The sequence below is a fragment of the Bos taurus genome, chromosome 1 (assembly GCF_002263795.3).
Source record: "Bos taurus isolate L1 Dominette 01449 registration number 42190680 breed Hereford chromosome 1, ARS-UCD2.0, whole genome shotgun sequence".
Taxonomy (NCBI): domain Eukaryota; kingdom Metazoa; phylum Chordata; class Mammalia; order Artiodactyla; family Bovidae; genus Bos; species Bos taurus.
In genome coordinates this window covers 143,103,886-143,120,270 of record NC_037328.1, presented here as the reverse complement: position 1 = coordinate 143,120,270, position 16,385 = coordinate 143,103,886, and the positions used below count along the sequence as shown (strand labels likewise).

The 16,385-nt window shown below is 45.0% G+C and overlaps 1 protein-coding gene across 5 annotated transcripts in view; it reads left to right on the top strand.

Annotated features, from left to right (window-relative positions):
- WDR4 (WD repeat domain 4) overlaps nt 1-16,385 on the top strand; it is a 33,339-nt gene continuing 16,954 nt past the window's right edge. Inside the window, exons 1-3 of one of the 5 annotated variants that reach the window (XM_059875134.1) lie at nt 1-203; nt 14,887-14,952; nt 16,238-16,381. Coding sequence is in view for 3 of the 5 variants with exons in the window: in NM_001100320.1 (NP_001093790.1) it covers nt 13,256-13,344; nt 14,887-14,952; nt 16,238-16,381 (299 nt within the window). In the remaining 2 variants the exon portion in view is untranslated. 5 annotated transcript variants of the gene reach the window in all.

Genomic DNA, 16,385 nt, shown 5'->3' with positions numbered 1-16,385 from the left:
AGGTTCCCCGCGGAGCAGCTCGAGGGCACGCTCTGCCGAGGAGCCGCCAATCACTGGCGGAGGATTTCCGCTGACCGCGACCGCGCTTCGAGATGGGTGCTGGGACGCCAAAGTGGTCATTGTGGGTGTCACTTCCTGTCCTCAGACAGGTGTGGTCACCCTGCAGGGCAGCATCAGGTTGGATCGTGGACACTCTTTGACCTGTGAGCACTGTAGTTCCAGAGCCGAGGGGACGAGAAATGCAAGCATTAGTTTACCTGTTTATAGCCTGCGGGGCGGAGAAGGCAATGGCACCCCACTCCAGTACTCTTGCCTGGAAAATCCCATGGACGGAGGAGCCTGGTAGGCTGCAGTCCATGGGGTCGCTAAGAGTCGGACACGACTGAGCGACTTCACTTTCACTTTTCACTTTCATGCATTGGTGAGGGAAATGGCAACCCACTCCAGTGTTCTTGCCTGGAGAATCCCAGCGGCAGCAGAGCCTGGTGGGCTGCCGTCTGTGGGGTCGCGCAGAGTTGGACACGACTGAAGCGACTTAGCAGCAGCAGCAGCCTGCGGGGCAAACACTCTCCCCTTCCAACCCTCCCCTCTTAGGCATAAACCTGGGTGAAAGGTGAAAGTGAAGCCGCTCAGTCGTGTCCGACTCTTTGCGACCCCCGTGGACTGTAGGTCACGAGGCTCCTCCGTCCATGGGTTGCCATTTCCTTCTCCAGGGGATCTTCCCGACCCAGGGATCGAACACAGGTCTCCCCCATTGCAGGCAGACACTTTAACCTCTGAGCCACCAGGGAACCTCTAAAGTTGGGTAGGGGTAGTTAGTTATTGACCTCCTTCTCACCCTGTCGATCGTGCCTTCACGTGTCTCTGCGGCATGCCTGGTCACTGGAAGTATCCCGTTCAAGAGGAGCGGACCCCTACCTCAGCTCCACCAGAAGAGGCCCTCCACTTGGCTAAGGCTGGAGACTCATTCGGGTGGCAAGATAAATGGGTAAAACAGGTCCACCAGGAAATCCTGCCCCATTTGGTTAAAAAAAAAAGCAACCACATAGGATTAACAGAAACTGGTGACTAACAAGATTCTTGAGCTTTTCAGAGTAGCAGCTAAAGGAGGGACTTCCTTGGCTGTCCAGTGGTTAGGACTGTGCCCTTCCAATGCAGGGGGTGCAAGCAAGTTCCATCCTTGGTCAGAGAACTTAGATCCCACATGTTGTGGGTGTGCCCCCCCCCCCCCCAAAAGGTAGCTCAAGGAACAGTTTGCTGAACGTTCTGCTTTTAACCTGCCTTCATTGATCAAGCTCACCTTAATTACTTTGACTCCTTTTTGTTGTTTTTTGGTCACTAAGTTGTGTCCGACTCTTTGTGACCCCATGGACTGCAGCACTCCAGGCTTCACTGTCCTTCACTATCTCTGAAAGTTTGCTCAAATGCATGTCCACTGTCAGTGATACTATCTAACTGTCTCATCCTCTGCCACCTGCTTCTCCTTTTGCCCTCAATCTAGTGGCTCAGATGGTAAAAAAAAATCTGCCTGCAGTGCAGGAGACTGGGTTCGATTCCTGGGTCCAGAAAATCCCCTGGAGAAGTGAATGGCCACCCAAATACTGAAGGTGATAAACCACAGGGTCTGAAATTGGAAAGTCCTCATCACCTTCATTCTTGGGATCCGGAGACCTCGGTTCTCTCTCACCAGCATTGGGGTAGACATCTGGCTTGGTTTCCAAGTGGCTTAGTGGTAAAGAATCCACCTGCCAATGCAGGAGACTCAGAAGACCTGGGTTCAGTCCCTGGGTTGGGAAATGGCAACCTAGTCCAGTATTCTTGCCTGGAGAATCCCATGACAGAGGGCCTGGCTGGCTACAGTCCGTGGGGTTGCAAAAGAGTTGGACAGGACAACAGCAGGCATCTTGCTGGAGTCCTAAGACTCAATAACAAAGAAAGCAAAAAGACCTCCTGCAGTTAACGAGGTGGGGTCATCAGCCAGAGTGGCTTGAGGAGGTGGTACTTTGAGGATAACCGTGCGAGGAAGTGACCCAGTGAGTTGGGGGGTGCATCTTGATGGTTTTTCAAAAAAGTGATATGATTATGTGTGTGAAGGTGACTATAGCAACTGTGTGTAAGATCAGTGCTGACTGGAAAATGAAAATGTACAACATGAGAGTTGGGAGTTAAACTTTATTTGGGGAAAATGAGTGTAGCCTGGGAGACAGCCTCTCAGATAACTGAGGAAGTGCTCCGAAGAGGTGGGGGGAGGTCAGTGTTACATATGATTTTAGTGAAGGGAGTTCAAGCACACATTTCAGCAGAGGCTCGCTGCTAGGGGCAGATGTCACTGTTAATGATTCTAGCACTTTTCTAGATACAAGGAGATGGAAGAATTGGGCTCATAAATTCTTCTCCTGAAAATATCTACCTACCCGAAGGCCTGTTCTGCCAGTTTTTCCTGGAGCACAGAGTGCCTTATTCCTGATCTGCACCCTGAACTACTTTCAGGGGGTATTGTGGCCCGTGACTTTATCTGTGTAGAGGTCGATGTCAAGTGACGATTTGTAGTGGGCACCAGTGCCTAAGCCTGGGGACAGCAGGGCCTCATTGGAAGCTGCTGCAATCAAGTGAGGAGGCTGCTACATTTGGCCAAAAGGAACAGAAACCGCAGGATCGAGTGCAAGAGGCAAATAGAAAAATCAAGCGGAAGCCAGAGAAAGCACCAGTGGTTTCACAGGGATTTGTGAAGATGGGATTATATCCTATTTAAAGGTCAGCTGGAAAACTGTAGACTAGATTTTGCTGACAGTGGGGGCTCTTGCTCAATTGTTTATTCTCTACCCAGAGTCTTTCTGCAGGCACCAGTCACCTCTGCCTGAAGCTCTAGCAAGTGCTGACCCAGCATTTTTAGGCAAAACCTCAAAAATTGTGTTTGTCAATATTCCTTAATTAATCACATACATTCATTTCTAAACTACTAGAAATCCCACCCACCCATCTTAAAAACCATCAACATGCCCACCCCACCCCCTAATCACTGGGTCACTTCCTCCCATGGTTACCCTCAACGTACCTCCACTTCGGCTGATGACCCCAACTCATCAACTGCAGTTTTGTTTTGTTTTAAAACTTCTTAAGATAAACTAAATAACTGGAACATCACTTGGACTAGTGATGGATCCTGAACTCAAAAAGGTGTTTGGGCCAAAGAGGAAAATAAAAACACTCAGCTATCACACCTTCTGCATGCATGACCTCACTCTGCATTCTGAGTTTAGACATAGATGCTTGGTAAGCCCCAAAGGAAATATAATTTTTTAAATTGAAGTGTAGTTGATTTACAATGGTGTTAGTTCCCATTATACAGCAAAGTGATTCAGATATATATATATTCTTTTAAAAATATTCTTTTCCATTATGGTAAAGGAAATATGCATTATCCTATGTAAATAAATACAATTGAATTATGTGTCTCAGATGAAGATTATTTTGAAAAAGCTTTCAGTAGCTGTGTAGTTTTTCTTATTTATTTACTTTGATTGGAGTAGACTTGATTTACAGTGTTGTGTTAGTTTCAGGTATGCAGCAAAGTGATTCAGCTTAATATGTATGTACATTATGATAGTATAGGTATATTCTTTTTCAGATGCTTTTCCCGTACAGGTTAATACAAAATATTGAATATAGTTCCCTGTGTTACACAGTAGGTCCTTGTTGCTTATCTGTTTTATATATAGTAGTGTGTTTATAATAACTGTCATTTGAAACTATTGTTTACAATGATCACACATAATACGCCTTACTAAGTAAGATAATTTTCTTATTTTATTTATTTTTTGGTTCTGCTGGGTCTTCGTTGCTGCGCGTGGGCTTTCTCTTGTTGTAGAAAGTGGGGGTTACTCTCTGGTTGTGTGTGGGGGCCTCTCTTTGCAGTGGTTTCCTTTGTTGCAGAGCACAGGCTCGAGGCACACAGGCTTCAGGAGCTGCGGCTTGTGGGCTCGGTAGTTGTGGCTCGTGGGCTCTGGAGCGCAGGCTCAGTAGTAACGGCACGTGGCCTTGGTTGCTCTGCAGCATGTGGAATCCCCCTGTACCAGGGATCGATCCTGTGTCCTCTGCATTGGCAGGCATATTCTTATCCACTGTTAACACCAGGGAAGTCTGATAATTTTCTTTTTAGTAAAAGAATTTTTAAAAAGCAGGCTGCTCAGCAAACAGGAAAAGTAAATTGAAAAGCTTTTATATAAAGAGGAAAGAAAATAAGAAAAGTTGAAGTTAAAGTGCATGCAAGCTCAGAGTCCGACTCTTTGCAACCCTAGGCCTTGCAATACCAGGCTCCTCTGCCCATGGAATTCTCCAGGCAAGAATACTGGAGTGGGTTGCCATTTCCTCTTCCAGGGGATCTTCCCGACCCAGGGATCGAACCCGGGTCTCCCACATTGCGGGCAGACTCATTTCCATCTGAGTCACAGGGGAAGATTATTGTAAATAATGCTGCATTGAGTAGGAGGATGCAGTCATTTCTTCAACACAGTGATTTCATTTCCTTTGGGTTTATTTGCAGAAGTGGGATGGCTGGGTCCTGTGACAGTTCTGCTTTTTATTCTTTGAGAAACTGTGCCAGTTTATTATGTTCCCACCAACAGTGTACAGGGGTTCCCTTTTGTCCACATCGTCAACAGCATTTGTTCTTTCTTTTCTTCTTGATATTAGCCATTTTAACAGGTGTGAGGTGCTGTCTCACTGTGGTTTTGATTTGCATTTCCCTGGTGATTAGTGACGCTGAGCACCTTTTGGTATACCTGTTCGCCTTTTGAATATCTTCCTTGGAAAAATGTCTTTTTGAGTGTTTTGAGCATCTTTTAACTGGATTTTTTCCCTGCTATTGAGTTGTATGAATTCTTTATATATTTTGGATATTAACCCCTTATCAGATGTATGATTTGCAAATATTTTGTCCCATTCAGTCAGTTACCTTTTCCTTTTGTTGATTGTTTCTTTGCTGTGCAGACGTGTCTTAGTTTGATGTGGTTTGACTTGCCTTTTTTTTTTTTTAATTGCCTGTGCTTTTGGTATGAGCCAGTTAATCCCTTCCCAGACCAATGACAAGGAGCTTCTTCCTTGGATGGAATGTTCTGTGTGTATGTATTAGGTTCATCTGGTCTAAAGTATATTTCAAGACCTATGTTTATTTATTTGTTTTCTGTCTGGATCACCTTATCCATTGTTGAAACGGGGTATTGAAGTTCTCTATTGTTATTGTATTGCTGTCCACTTCTCCCTTCAGATCTGTTAATATTTGCTTAATATACTTAGATGCTCCAATACTGGATGGATCCAAATTATATCTTTATTTCTACCTATATCTATAACATGTGTTTGTGTTGTATCTTCTTGATGAACTGACCCCTTTATAATCATGTAATGATCTTCTTTGTATCTTGTCATTTTCCTTTGTGACCTTGTGGGCTGAGATGTTCTCTCAGCATGCTGCCTTAGGGAAGGAGTGATGCAGGTCATGTCAAACTGCTTCTGTTATCTTGTCCATGTCTTCGAAACATACATTTATTCACTCTAATTATGTGCCGGAACTCATGCACTGGAAACCTGGAGTCCTACAAAGCTGTTTTTCATGGGTGATTATTTAAGACTGTTTTCCATGGCTCCCAGACCATGGTCAAGAGGCCACAGGCTACTGCAGATACCATAGCTGAGACTGAGGTCTGAATGTCTATTACCTGAGACCTGGGTGGACAAGACTTGCCTGGTTCCATGGCATATAGTACTGGATCCCAGTTTTTACAACAGCACTTTTGTCTCTAAAAGTGAAGTTGCTCAGTCATGCCTGACTCTTTGCGACCCCATGGACAGTAGCCTGCACCAAGCTCCTCCGCCCATGGGATTTTCCAGGCAAGAGTACTGGAGTGGGTTGCCATTTACTTCTCCAGGGAATCTTCCCGACCCAGGGATCGAACCCAGGTCTCCCACATTGTAGACAGACGCTTTACCGTCTGAGCCACCAGGGAAGTCCTGAATGGATTTGTCTCTGAATGGGTCCTAAATTTTTGTTGTTGAGCTGGGGGACACGATGAAAGATACTTTATTCAGCCCCGTTGCTGACATCCCCAGCAATGGGGAGTGGAAATGGCAACCCACTTTTTAGGGAGTGGAAATGGCAACCCACTCCAGTATTCTTGCCTGGAGAATCCCATGGACGGAGCCTGGTGGGCTACACTCCATGAGGTCGCAAAGAATTGGACATGACTGAGCAACTGAAGAAGATGGAATAGCTTGGTAAAGAATCTGTCTGCAATGCAGGAGACCCTGGTTCAATTCCTGGGATGGGAAGATCCATTGGAGAAGGGATAGGCTACCCACTCCAGTATTCTTGGGCTTCCCTTGTGGCTCAGCTGGTAAAGAATCTGCCTGTGATGCGGGAAGACCTGGATTTGATCCCTGGGTTGGGAAGATCCTCTGGAGAAGGGCAAGGCTACCCACTCCAGTATTCAGGCCTGGAGAATTCCATGGACTGTACAGTACATGGGATCGCAGAGTGGAACACGACTGAGCAACTTACACTTTCATTGGAACAAAGCACCACCTGCTGGCCTAAGGGAAGTGGACAGTTTAAAGGGGAAAAAGGCCTCTGGACTCCCAAATTGCTAAAGGCAGGCATAGTTTAAGACAGCTGCTCAAAGGGCACATTTTCCAAAGTGACCAAAAAGATGCTGGAAAAGGAGGGATATCCAGGAGGGCAGATACGAAAGTCTTGTTGGGTTACAGCTTGGGGAACACTCCCAGTAAGTGGAACTTGCTGACTCAGGGAACACTTCCTGTCCCTGTGTGCCCTGTGGTCATTTCCCTGGTGATTTCAGAACTGCTGCGGACCAGCGATTGCTCTGTGCATCCCTTTCCTCCCCTTGTCAAATGGAAGCATTTATCCTGGTTAGCCTTCCTCCTTTTGCTGCTATATTTTGGGCATGTGGGACAGACCACTCCTGTCTGTAGTCTGCAGGTCTCTGGACCAAGAGGAGCCACACCTAAGGACCAGCATCTGACCTAGTATAGATCACGATACCCTGGACTTTAAACCTAGTGCTGGGACCCAGATGAGACCTTGGGGGATCTTGGGCGGAGATGAGACTTCTTCAGTTGCAGGCATGTGGACAACTGAGGCCATAGAGTGGACTGTGGCAGATTTGACTGACAACTGGCCTTGGTCCTCCACTCTTCCCTCTGTCCAGGCTCTTGTGATGTGGCTTTGCAGCCCCTCTCCTCAGGACGGGGATTCATCCCTCCCACCCCTTGGATCTTGCTGCCCTTGTGACTTGCTTTGTCCAACAGAATATCAGAAGTAACAGTGTGGCAGCTTCAGCTCTGGGCCTTGTGAGGCTTTATGGGCCTTTTCTCCATTGGACCTGCCGCATAGAAAGCCCCAGTGTTCTTCTGGTGGAATAGAGGCCAGGTAGAGTAGAGATGAGCCACCCAGGCCATCCTAGACAACCTAGTTCTGTCTTCCGACCAGGAGGCAGGCCACAGACACATGAACCAAGGTGTAAACACCAGAATAATCTCCCAACAAAGGGCAGCCCAAATGGCGAACCTACAGAATCATGACCTAACTAAATGCTTATTGTTGTAGGCCGTCCAATTTTGTGTTTGTTATGTATTATGGTAATGGATAATGGATTTGTTGTTGTTGTTCAGTTGTGTCTAACTCTTTGCAACCCCATGAACTACAGCATGCCAGGCTTTCCTGTCCATCACTGTCTCCCAGAGTTTGCTGAAATTCTTGTCTATTGAGTCAGTGATGCTATCTATCCATCTCATCCTCTGCTGCCCTCTTCTCCTGCCCTCAACCTTTCTCAGCATCAGGGTCTTTTTCAGTGAGTCAGCTCTTTGCATCAGGTGGCCAAAGGATTGGTGCTTCAGCTTCAGCATCAGTCCTTCCAATGAATATTCAGGACTGATTTCCTTTAGAATCTCCTTGAGTGCAAGGGACACTCAAGAGTCATCTCCAGCATCACAGTTTGAATACAGTTGCTAATAACACTGCTAACTGCTTTGAGAGAATTACAACACGAGATGGTAGAAAACTAAATGACACTCCATTTTTATCCATACAGTAAATGATCAATATGCCCACATTGTTTTATAAATTTCAGAGAAGTAAAACTTGGTTATAATTTAGCCACATTAAGAAATTAATTAAAAAAAAAAAGCCAAATTATCCAGAAGTGAAATTTGAGTAGTGAGTTTTGGGTAATATGCTAGAAAAGTTAGATAGTAAAATATCCAGGCATCATATTAATGATGAAAATTATAGTTTACTTATATATAAGAGCAATAATGACAAAAGCCACTTAAAACAGTACCCTTATAGACACACATTAACATCAGATAGCATACAACAAAATAAATATAAGTAGCACCATAAGAGATGAAAAAAGTGTGAAAATAAAAATAAGCTGAAAAACATCTCAATTTAGATTTGATTAAAATTAAAAAGTATGGACCTAACAAGCAGAAGATATTAAGAAGAGGTGGCAAGAATGCACAGAAGAACTATACAAAAAAGATCTTAATAACCCACATAACTGAGATGATGTGATCCATCACCTAGAGCCAGACATCCTGGAGTGCGAAGTCAAGTGGGCCTTAGGAAGCATCATTATGAACAAAGCTATTGGAGGTGACGGAATTCCAGTGGAGTTATTTCAAATCCTAAAAGATGATGCTGTGAAAGTGCTGCACTCAATATGCCAGCAAATTTGGAAAACTCAGCAGTGGCCACAGGACTGGGGAAGGTAAGTTTTCATTCCAATCCCAAAGAAAGGCAGTGCTGAAGAATATTCAAACTACTGCACAATTGCATTCATCTCACATACTAATAAAGTCATGCTCAAAATTCTCCAAAGTGAGGCTTCAACTTTCAGATGTCCTAGATTTAGAAAAGGCAGAGGAACCAGAGATCAAATTGTCAACATTCGCTGGATCATAGAAAAAGCCAGAGAATTCCAGAAAAATATCTACCTCTGCTTCATTGACTATGCCAAAGCTTTTGACTGTGTAAATCACAACAAACTGTGGAAAATGCTTCAAGAGATGGGAATACCTGACCACCTTACCTGCCTCCTGAGAAACCTGTATGTTGGTCAAGAAGCAACAGTTAGAAGTGGACATGGAACAACAGACTGTTTCCAAATTGGGAAAGGAGTACGTCAAGGCCATATATTGTCACCTTATTTAACATATATAGAGTACATCATACAAAATGTCAGAGTGGATGAAGCACAAGCTGGAATCAAGATTGCCAGGAGAAATATCAATAACCTCAGATATGCAGATGACACCACCCTTATGGCAGAAAGCGAAGAGGAACGAGGAACTGAAGAGCCTATTGATGAAAGTGAAAGAGGAGAGTGAAAAAACTGGCTGAAAACTACATTCAAGAAACTAAGATCATGTCATCTGGTCCCATCACTTCATGGCAAATAGATGGGGAAACAGTGAGACTTTATTTTCTTGGGCTCCAAAATCACTGCAGCCATGAAATTAATAGACACTTGCTCCTTGGAAGAAAAGCTATGACCAACCTAGACAGCATATTAAAAAGCAGACATTACTTTGCTGACAAAGGTCCATATAGTCAAAGCTATGGTTTTTCCAGTAGTCATGTGTGGATGTGGGAATTGGACCATAAAGAAAGCTGAGCGCTGAAGAATTGATGCTTTTGAACTGTGATGTTGAAGAAGACTCTTGCTTGTCCCTTGAACATCAAGGGGACCAAACCAATCAATCCTAAAGGAAATCAGTCCTTTATATTCATTGGAAGGACTGATGCTGAAGCTGAAGCTTCAATCCTTTGGCCAGCTGATGCAAATAACTGACTCATTAGAAAAGACCCTGATGCTGGGAAAGACTGAAGGCAGGAGGAGAAGGGGACGACAGAGGATGAGATGGTTGGATGGCATCACCGACTCGATGGACATGAGTTTAAGCAAGCCCCGGGAGTGGTGATGGACAGGGAAGCCTGGCGTGCTGCAGTCCCTGGGGTCACAAAGTATTGGACATGACTGAGCAACGGAACTGAACTGAAAATGAAGAAGTAGGTATAGTTTATGAAATTTGACTTAGAAAATCTTGAGAAAAATAAGTCTTATTGGCACAAGTATTGATACTATTCAAATTCAAAGTGTGATGCAAGTGATTTATCATCTCAAAAAGATCATAATGATTAAGTTTTGTTCACATCTGATGGTCAAGCACAGATCTTTAAGTTTTCATTTATACATGCTCTGAGTCCTCTGATATAATGCAGAATTCCTCTTAAAGTTTGGTCTCCAGTTATACTGTAGCTCCATAAAACTGTAATAATTTCTAATTTCTATAGGTTGTAGCCTATAACATGAAGATAATGAAGCTTCACTATCAGTTTAAGTATGCAAATGACATTTAATTGTATTTTTAAGAGTATGTGTTATAGAACATTTAGGAAGATGTAAACCATAGTTGTAAGAAAAGTTTAATTTGCTTGTGAGCCTGGTGATGACTGGCTGGCCGTCTCTGGTCTTGGTATTGTTATCCCACCCAGAAGAGAAACTGTAAATTCACTTGCATGCCTGAAAAATACCCCAGGCCACGGACTTTCACTGTGAAGCCTAGGTTAGCTGAATAGAAAGGATGTTTATAGCAGATTCATTTTCAGCAACACTGTGAAGTCTCTTGCTTCCTGTGGTTACTGCCTGGTGTCAACCCCTCACTGAAACTCCCTTGCAATGGTCTCTTTATTGCTCTCTGGTTTCTTCCTGCCTCTCCTTCTCTTCCCTTCCTCCAGCCCTTGTGTTCTCTGTTCTGTGATACACAGACTCTCTTCCATCTTCTGCCTCCATGAAAGCCCCCTCCCCTTTTATAAAATATTTTATTTTGTAAAACTTTTAATTTTATATTGAAGTATAGTTGCTTAACAGTGTTGTTTTACTTTCAGGTGTACAGCAAAGTGATTCTGTTATAACCTGTATGTATTCTTTTTCAAATTCCTTTCCCATTTAGGTTGTTATATAATATTGAGCAGAGTTCCTGGTGCTATACAGTAGATTCTTGTTGGTTATCCATTTTTAATGTAGCAGTGTGTACACGTCAACGCCAAACTCCCTAACTTTCCCTCTCCCCACCCTCCCCACCTGGTAACCATAAGTTCATTCTCTAAGTCTAGAAGTATGGTTTTGTTTTGTATAAGTTCATTTGTATTATTTTTTAAGGATTCCACATATAAGTGATATCATAATATATTATCTTTCTCTGACTTACTTCACTCATCTCTAGATCCATCCATGTTGCTTCAAATGGCATTATGTTGTTCTTTTTAATGGCTTAATAATATTCCATTGTGTATATGTACCACATCTTGTCTATCCATTCTTCTGTTGATGGACATTTAAGCTGCTTCCATGTCTAGGCTATTGTAAACATTGCTGCAGTGAACACTGGGGTGTGAGAACAGTACAGAGGTTCCTTAAAAAACTAAAAACAGAGCTACCATATCATCCTGCAATTCTACTCTTGTACATATAACCAGAGAAAAACACAGTCCGAAAGGGTACAAGCTCCTTTTACCGTACTGCCTTTCAGGAAGACTGGCTTTCCTCAAGCGTTTTGCTTTGTCAACAACAGCCACCTTTAAGTCTGTGTGTAAATTCAAACTTGAATCAGTCCAGAGGTGGGATTTGAATCGGTCATAGTTTTCTATGCCTCATGCCTATCATGATTCCTTCACTTAATTCAGAAATAGCTGATCCTTTAAGACAACTGGGCTTCCCTGGTGGCTCAGTGGTAAAGAATCTGCCTGCAACGAAGGAGATGTGGGTTCAATCCCTGGGTCCAGAAGATCTCTGGAGAAGGAAATGGCAACCCACTCCAGTATTCTTGCCTGGGAAATCCCATGGACAGAGGAACCTCTCTGGCTACAGTCCATGGCATCAGAAAGAGTCAGACACAACTTAGCACACATAAGACAATTAGTTGTTCCATTTATTTACTTAGCAAATATTGATCAAGCACTGACTTCATTCAAGATTTTGTGGTGCAAGCTGGTGCACTGGCAACCTGCCAACTGAGTCAGCATCAGTCCCTGCCTTCATGGCATTTGTAGTCTAGAGACAAGATATTAAGCAGATTATCATGGGTGTAGTGCATATAAACAATGAAAGGCTTCCTTGATTAAGTGTTAACTCCACTGGAGTGAAACTGGGTGTCTGGAATTAACTAGGAGCATAGAGATGGGGTGTGGAGAGAATGTTTCAGGTGAAAAGACTAGCGTGTGCTAAGGTCTTGTGGTTGCTATTATCACTGTGCCAACGAACCTGAACGACAGTCATGTTTAGAGCACTGAGAATGAAGCAGACCTGGTAGGAAATGGAGCCAGACAACATGCAGTCTCATAATGCAAGATCAGGATTTGTTTTCTGTACCGAGAACAATGAGAAGCCACTTGTTGATTTTAAGCAGGAGGATGAGGTGATTGAAACTGTGCTCTGAAATGTCTCTCTGTCTTTAGTATGCAGTGTGGATCTGCGGGGATGCGGGTGGGGGCAAGCGCGGACGTGAGAACAGAGAGCAGAAGGGTTGCTCTGGTCTGTGTCGCGGCGGAGGCCATGGACACGGGGAGGAGGAGCGTCTAGGGGGATTTCCGCGATCAGATGACCAATGTGGATGATGGGGGTGGAGAGTCCCAAGAAAGCATCCGGCAAACTGGTGCTGGTGGTGCCACTCGTGAGAATTAAGAACATTGGAAAAGAGCCCTATCTTGTGTTGAAAAATAGCAGTTTTGCTCTTCGGGTGTGTCTGGCTCAGCTTCCATCCGGCGGCTTCAGTTCTGCGCCCTCCTCAGACACCACGTTCGGGACCTAGATGCGAACTCAGACCCTCTCAGTTCTTGAAGGACCAAGTAGGTACCAGACCGGCCAAGTCGCCTAGCCACAGCGCGAGAAAGATCCAGAACTGGCTCTCTGCAGTCTGGAGGAAGAAACGAACACTAAACAAGCAAGCGGATTCCCTTCGGACAAAACTGATCAGCAACCGACTCCAAAAGGCGCGAACGCCGAAATGCCGAATGCAGGGAGAGAACACCTTCTGCGCATGCCCGCCGCCGGCTCGCGCGCGGGGGGCGATTCCAGATGACGTCACCTCGCGGCGTCTACGCCTGACGTCACTCTCTAGCGCGGGCCGGAAGAGGCGCTGGACGGCGCACGTGGGTGGAGGCGCGTTGGGCGGGCACATGGCGAGTTCTGCGGGGCTGGCTCTGTGTGGGCATGCGCTGGTGGTTCGGGGCGGTAGCCGGTTGCTGGCTACCTCCACTTCGAGCAGGTGAGGGGTCGTTCTGGAGCAGAAGGCTAGGTTGCGGTCGTGCGCCAGGGCCTTGAAATTCCTGTTCTCCCGTCCCGCCAGGGCTGCACCTGCCGTGGGGTGACCCTAGGGATTCCCGCTGCTCCCCGTGAGCTCTCCGGTGCCACTTGAGCCCGGCTGCGTGCCTGCGCTGCGGAATGTCCGCTCTCCCTGCCCTTCTCCCAACACCTGCCCAGGGCCCCGTGCCCTCAGCGGCGGGCCTGAGGCATTCTTTGCCGGTTCCGCTCCAGACACTTCCGGGCTCTGCGGGGTCCGGGGGACGCACTTCTCTGGGGCGTGGGAGGAAGACAGCTCTTGGCCTCTCTTGGGGAGAAGGGTTTACTCCAGGGGACCATGTTTATCGTGCTCCTGCACTCGCTTCCCTCTGCGTCGCTGCCTGCTTCCTCATCCCCGTCCACATCCCCTGACCCCGCTTTGCTTGCCTTTCGGGGCGAGGGTCTTACCTGACACCTCCTTGCTGGAGGGTATCCCCAGAACCACAGCCGTTTTCTCCCTAGTGGCCCTTTATAAGGTCGTCCTTTTGCTTTCTCTAATTTCAAGCCCCTTATCGTCCCGGAATTTTTATGTTTGTTGGTCGACTAGTCTTGATCCAGGAACCTCTTGAATATTAGCAGTGGCCAGTTTCGGCCCTGTATTTCCTTTCCCAGCGTAGTTTTGATTCTCCCAAACTTGAGACAGTGTGTCTGTTAAATGTAAATGTGCGCTGTGTTCTTTGTTCAGAGTTTGGTTTCAGAGATTCAAAAAGATGTTAAGTGTAGATTACACAAATTCACAAACCTGTTGTCCCAGGTTATTTTATTTTAGAGCCTTATGAAATCTAGCACTTGACACAGTGAGAGATGAGAAAATTAGACTCCATCTGGTTGATTCAGTTCACACCTTTTGAGGAAACCTAGTGGCTGGCTGGCAAGGTTTCTGACTTGGACGACTGCTGCTCATCCTACACTGCAGTGCTCCATATGAGAAAAGAGTCTGGCTGCAGTCACTTTAAAGGCTGTAAATTTGTTTGGGATGTCTTTGTGCCAGGCATTGGAGTAGGGAGGCTTAGGGCCTTGTAGGGAAAGTGGGTGGCTTCTATACTGGTAAGCGCTTGGCAGGCACTGGAGCTTTTCTGGGGGCAGATAAGACATTTTTCTAAACAAGTACCCCAAGTTTTAAACTTGGGTGCATCAGGCTCACTGAAAACTGAGTAACATAGCCATCATGCGCTGATTTTCTAGTTGTTAAAGAATGGTATGTTCCTGTTGAGTTTTTGTCCTCATTTATTTCACTTAACTGATTTTTATGGACAGACCATGACAGTTATGTGTAGTAGATACAATTAAGTTCGGCAAATTAAAGCTCCTTAGCTGTTCCCTGAAATACGTTATGGAGACAAGTTCTTGTGGAGAAAATCCTTACTGAGGATGCAAATATTTTTTTGATTCAGGTTTTTTTTTTTTAAAGTGAGCATTGTAATGAACAAAGTACTTCATTTAAAATATTGCTGTTATTTTTCTTTAGTGATGGCGACAGCCTCTTCATATATGATTGCAGCGCTGCAGAAAAGAAGTCCCAAGAAAATAAAGGGTGAGATGGTGGGGAAGCCTCATCGGGGCTGACTGGCAGTTTGAATAATGGGACTGTTTAGTCTAAGAAGTAAATTGTTGTTTTATTTGCTGAATTCTTCATTTCTGTTACCCAGCTGTGTGGATAAACCAGAGACCACCTCCAGAGAGAAATGTGCTATTGACTTTCAGACTAGGCATTAAGAATATGAGAACTTTAAAAAATACTTTAGTTTCTGTCAGTAATTAACTGTTTTATTGGTACTTTGAAATAACAAGGAATTTTAAATGCATTGAAAGCAGGTGTATCAAATAGCTAATTGAAAAAAGAAAATAGTCTTTAAAAAATGTTTTTAATTGGAGTATAGTTGATTTATAATGTTGTGTTTTGGGTGCACAACAAAGTGAATCAGTTACGTGTGTGTGTGTGTGTGTGTGTGTGTATAAAATCTCCACTCGTTTTTAGATTCTTTTCCCATACAGGTCATCACAGAGTATTGAGTAGAGTTCCCTACGCTATATAATAGGTCCTTATTAGTTAACTGTTTTATATATCAGTTCAGTTCAGTCTCTCAGTCGTGTCCGACTCTTTGCTACCCCATGAATCGCAGCACACCAGGCCTCCCTGTCCATCACCAACTCCTGGAGTTTACCCAAACTCATGTCCATATAGTCAGTGATGCCATCCAGCCATCTCATCCTCTGTCGTCCCCTTCTCCTCCTGCCCCCAATCCCTCCCAGCATCAGGGTCTTTTCCAGTGAGTCAACTCTTCGCGTGAGGTGGCCAAAGTACTGGAGTTTCAGCTTCAGCATCAGTCCTTCCAATGAACACCCAGGACGGATCTCCTATAGTAGTGTATATATGTCAGTCCCAATCTCCCATTATATCCCTTTCTCACCCCTTTTCCCCTCTGGTAACCATAGGTTTGTTTGGTCATTCTGTATGGTGGTTTTCTTTAGAAGAATTGGACTTGGGATCCACTTTTTTTATGATTTGACCCCTGCCTCTAGTTGTGGATTAGTTCATGTCCTTGAGGGGACTGGTCCATAGGATCTCTGAGGGTCTTTCCAGCTTAGCCGATGGAATCCTGGTGTGTATGCTGAGAGACTTTTGTGTATTAGCTCTACTCCTTAAAATTAGAGTGGTCTTGGTCTTCTCCATGTCCCTCTATATGTCTTGTATCCAGACTACACGAACCTCTTTGCACTTCTTACATCTGATCGTATTATAATCACACAGGACCAGCCTGAATGGCACAGCTTCAGTAGCTCAGGTAAGGCCTGACCTGTCTTCCTCTCTTCCTCAGGGAGGACGGACAGCCCGTGGATCAGGGGAGTGACACCGTTCTGGCGTCCACCTTCTCCAAGTCTGGCAGCTATTTTGTTTTAACTGATGACAGTAAGCGTCTGATTCTTTTCCGTACAAACCCATGGCAATGTCTGAGTGTCAGGTAT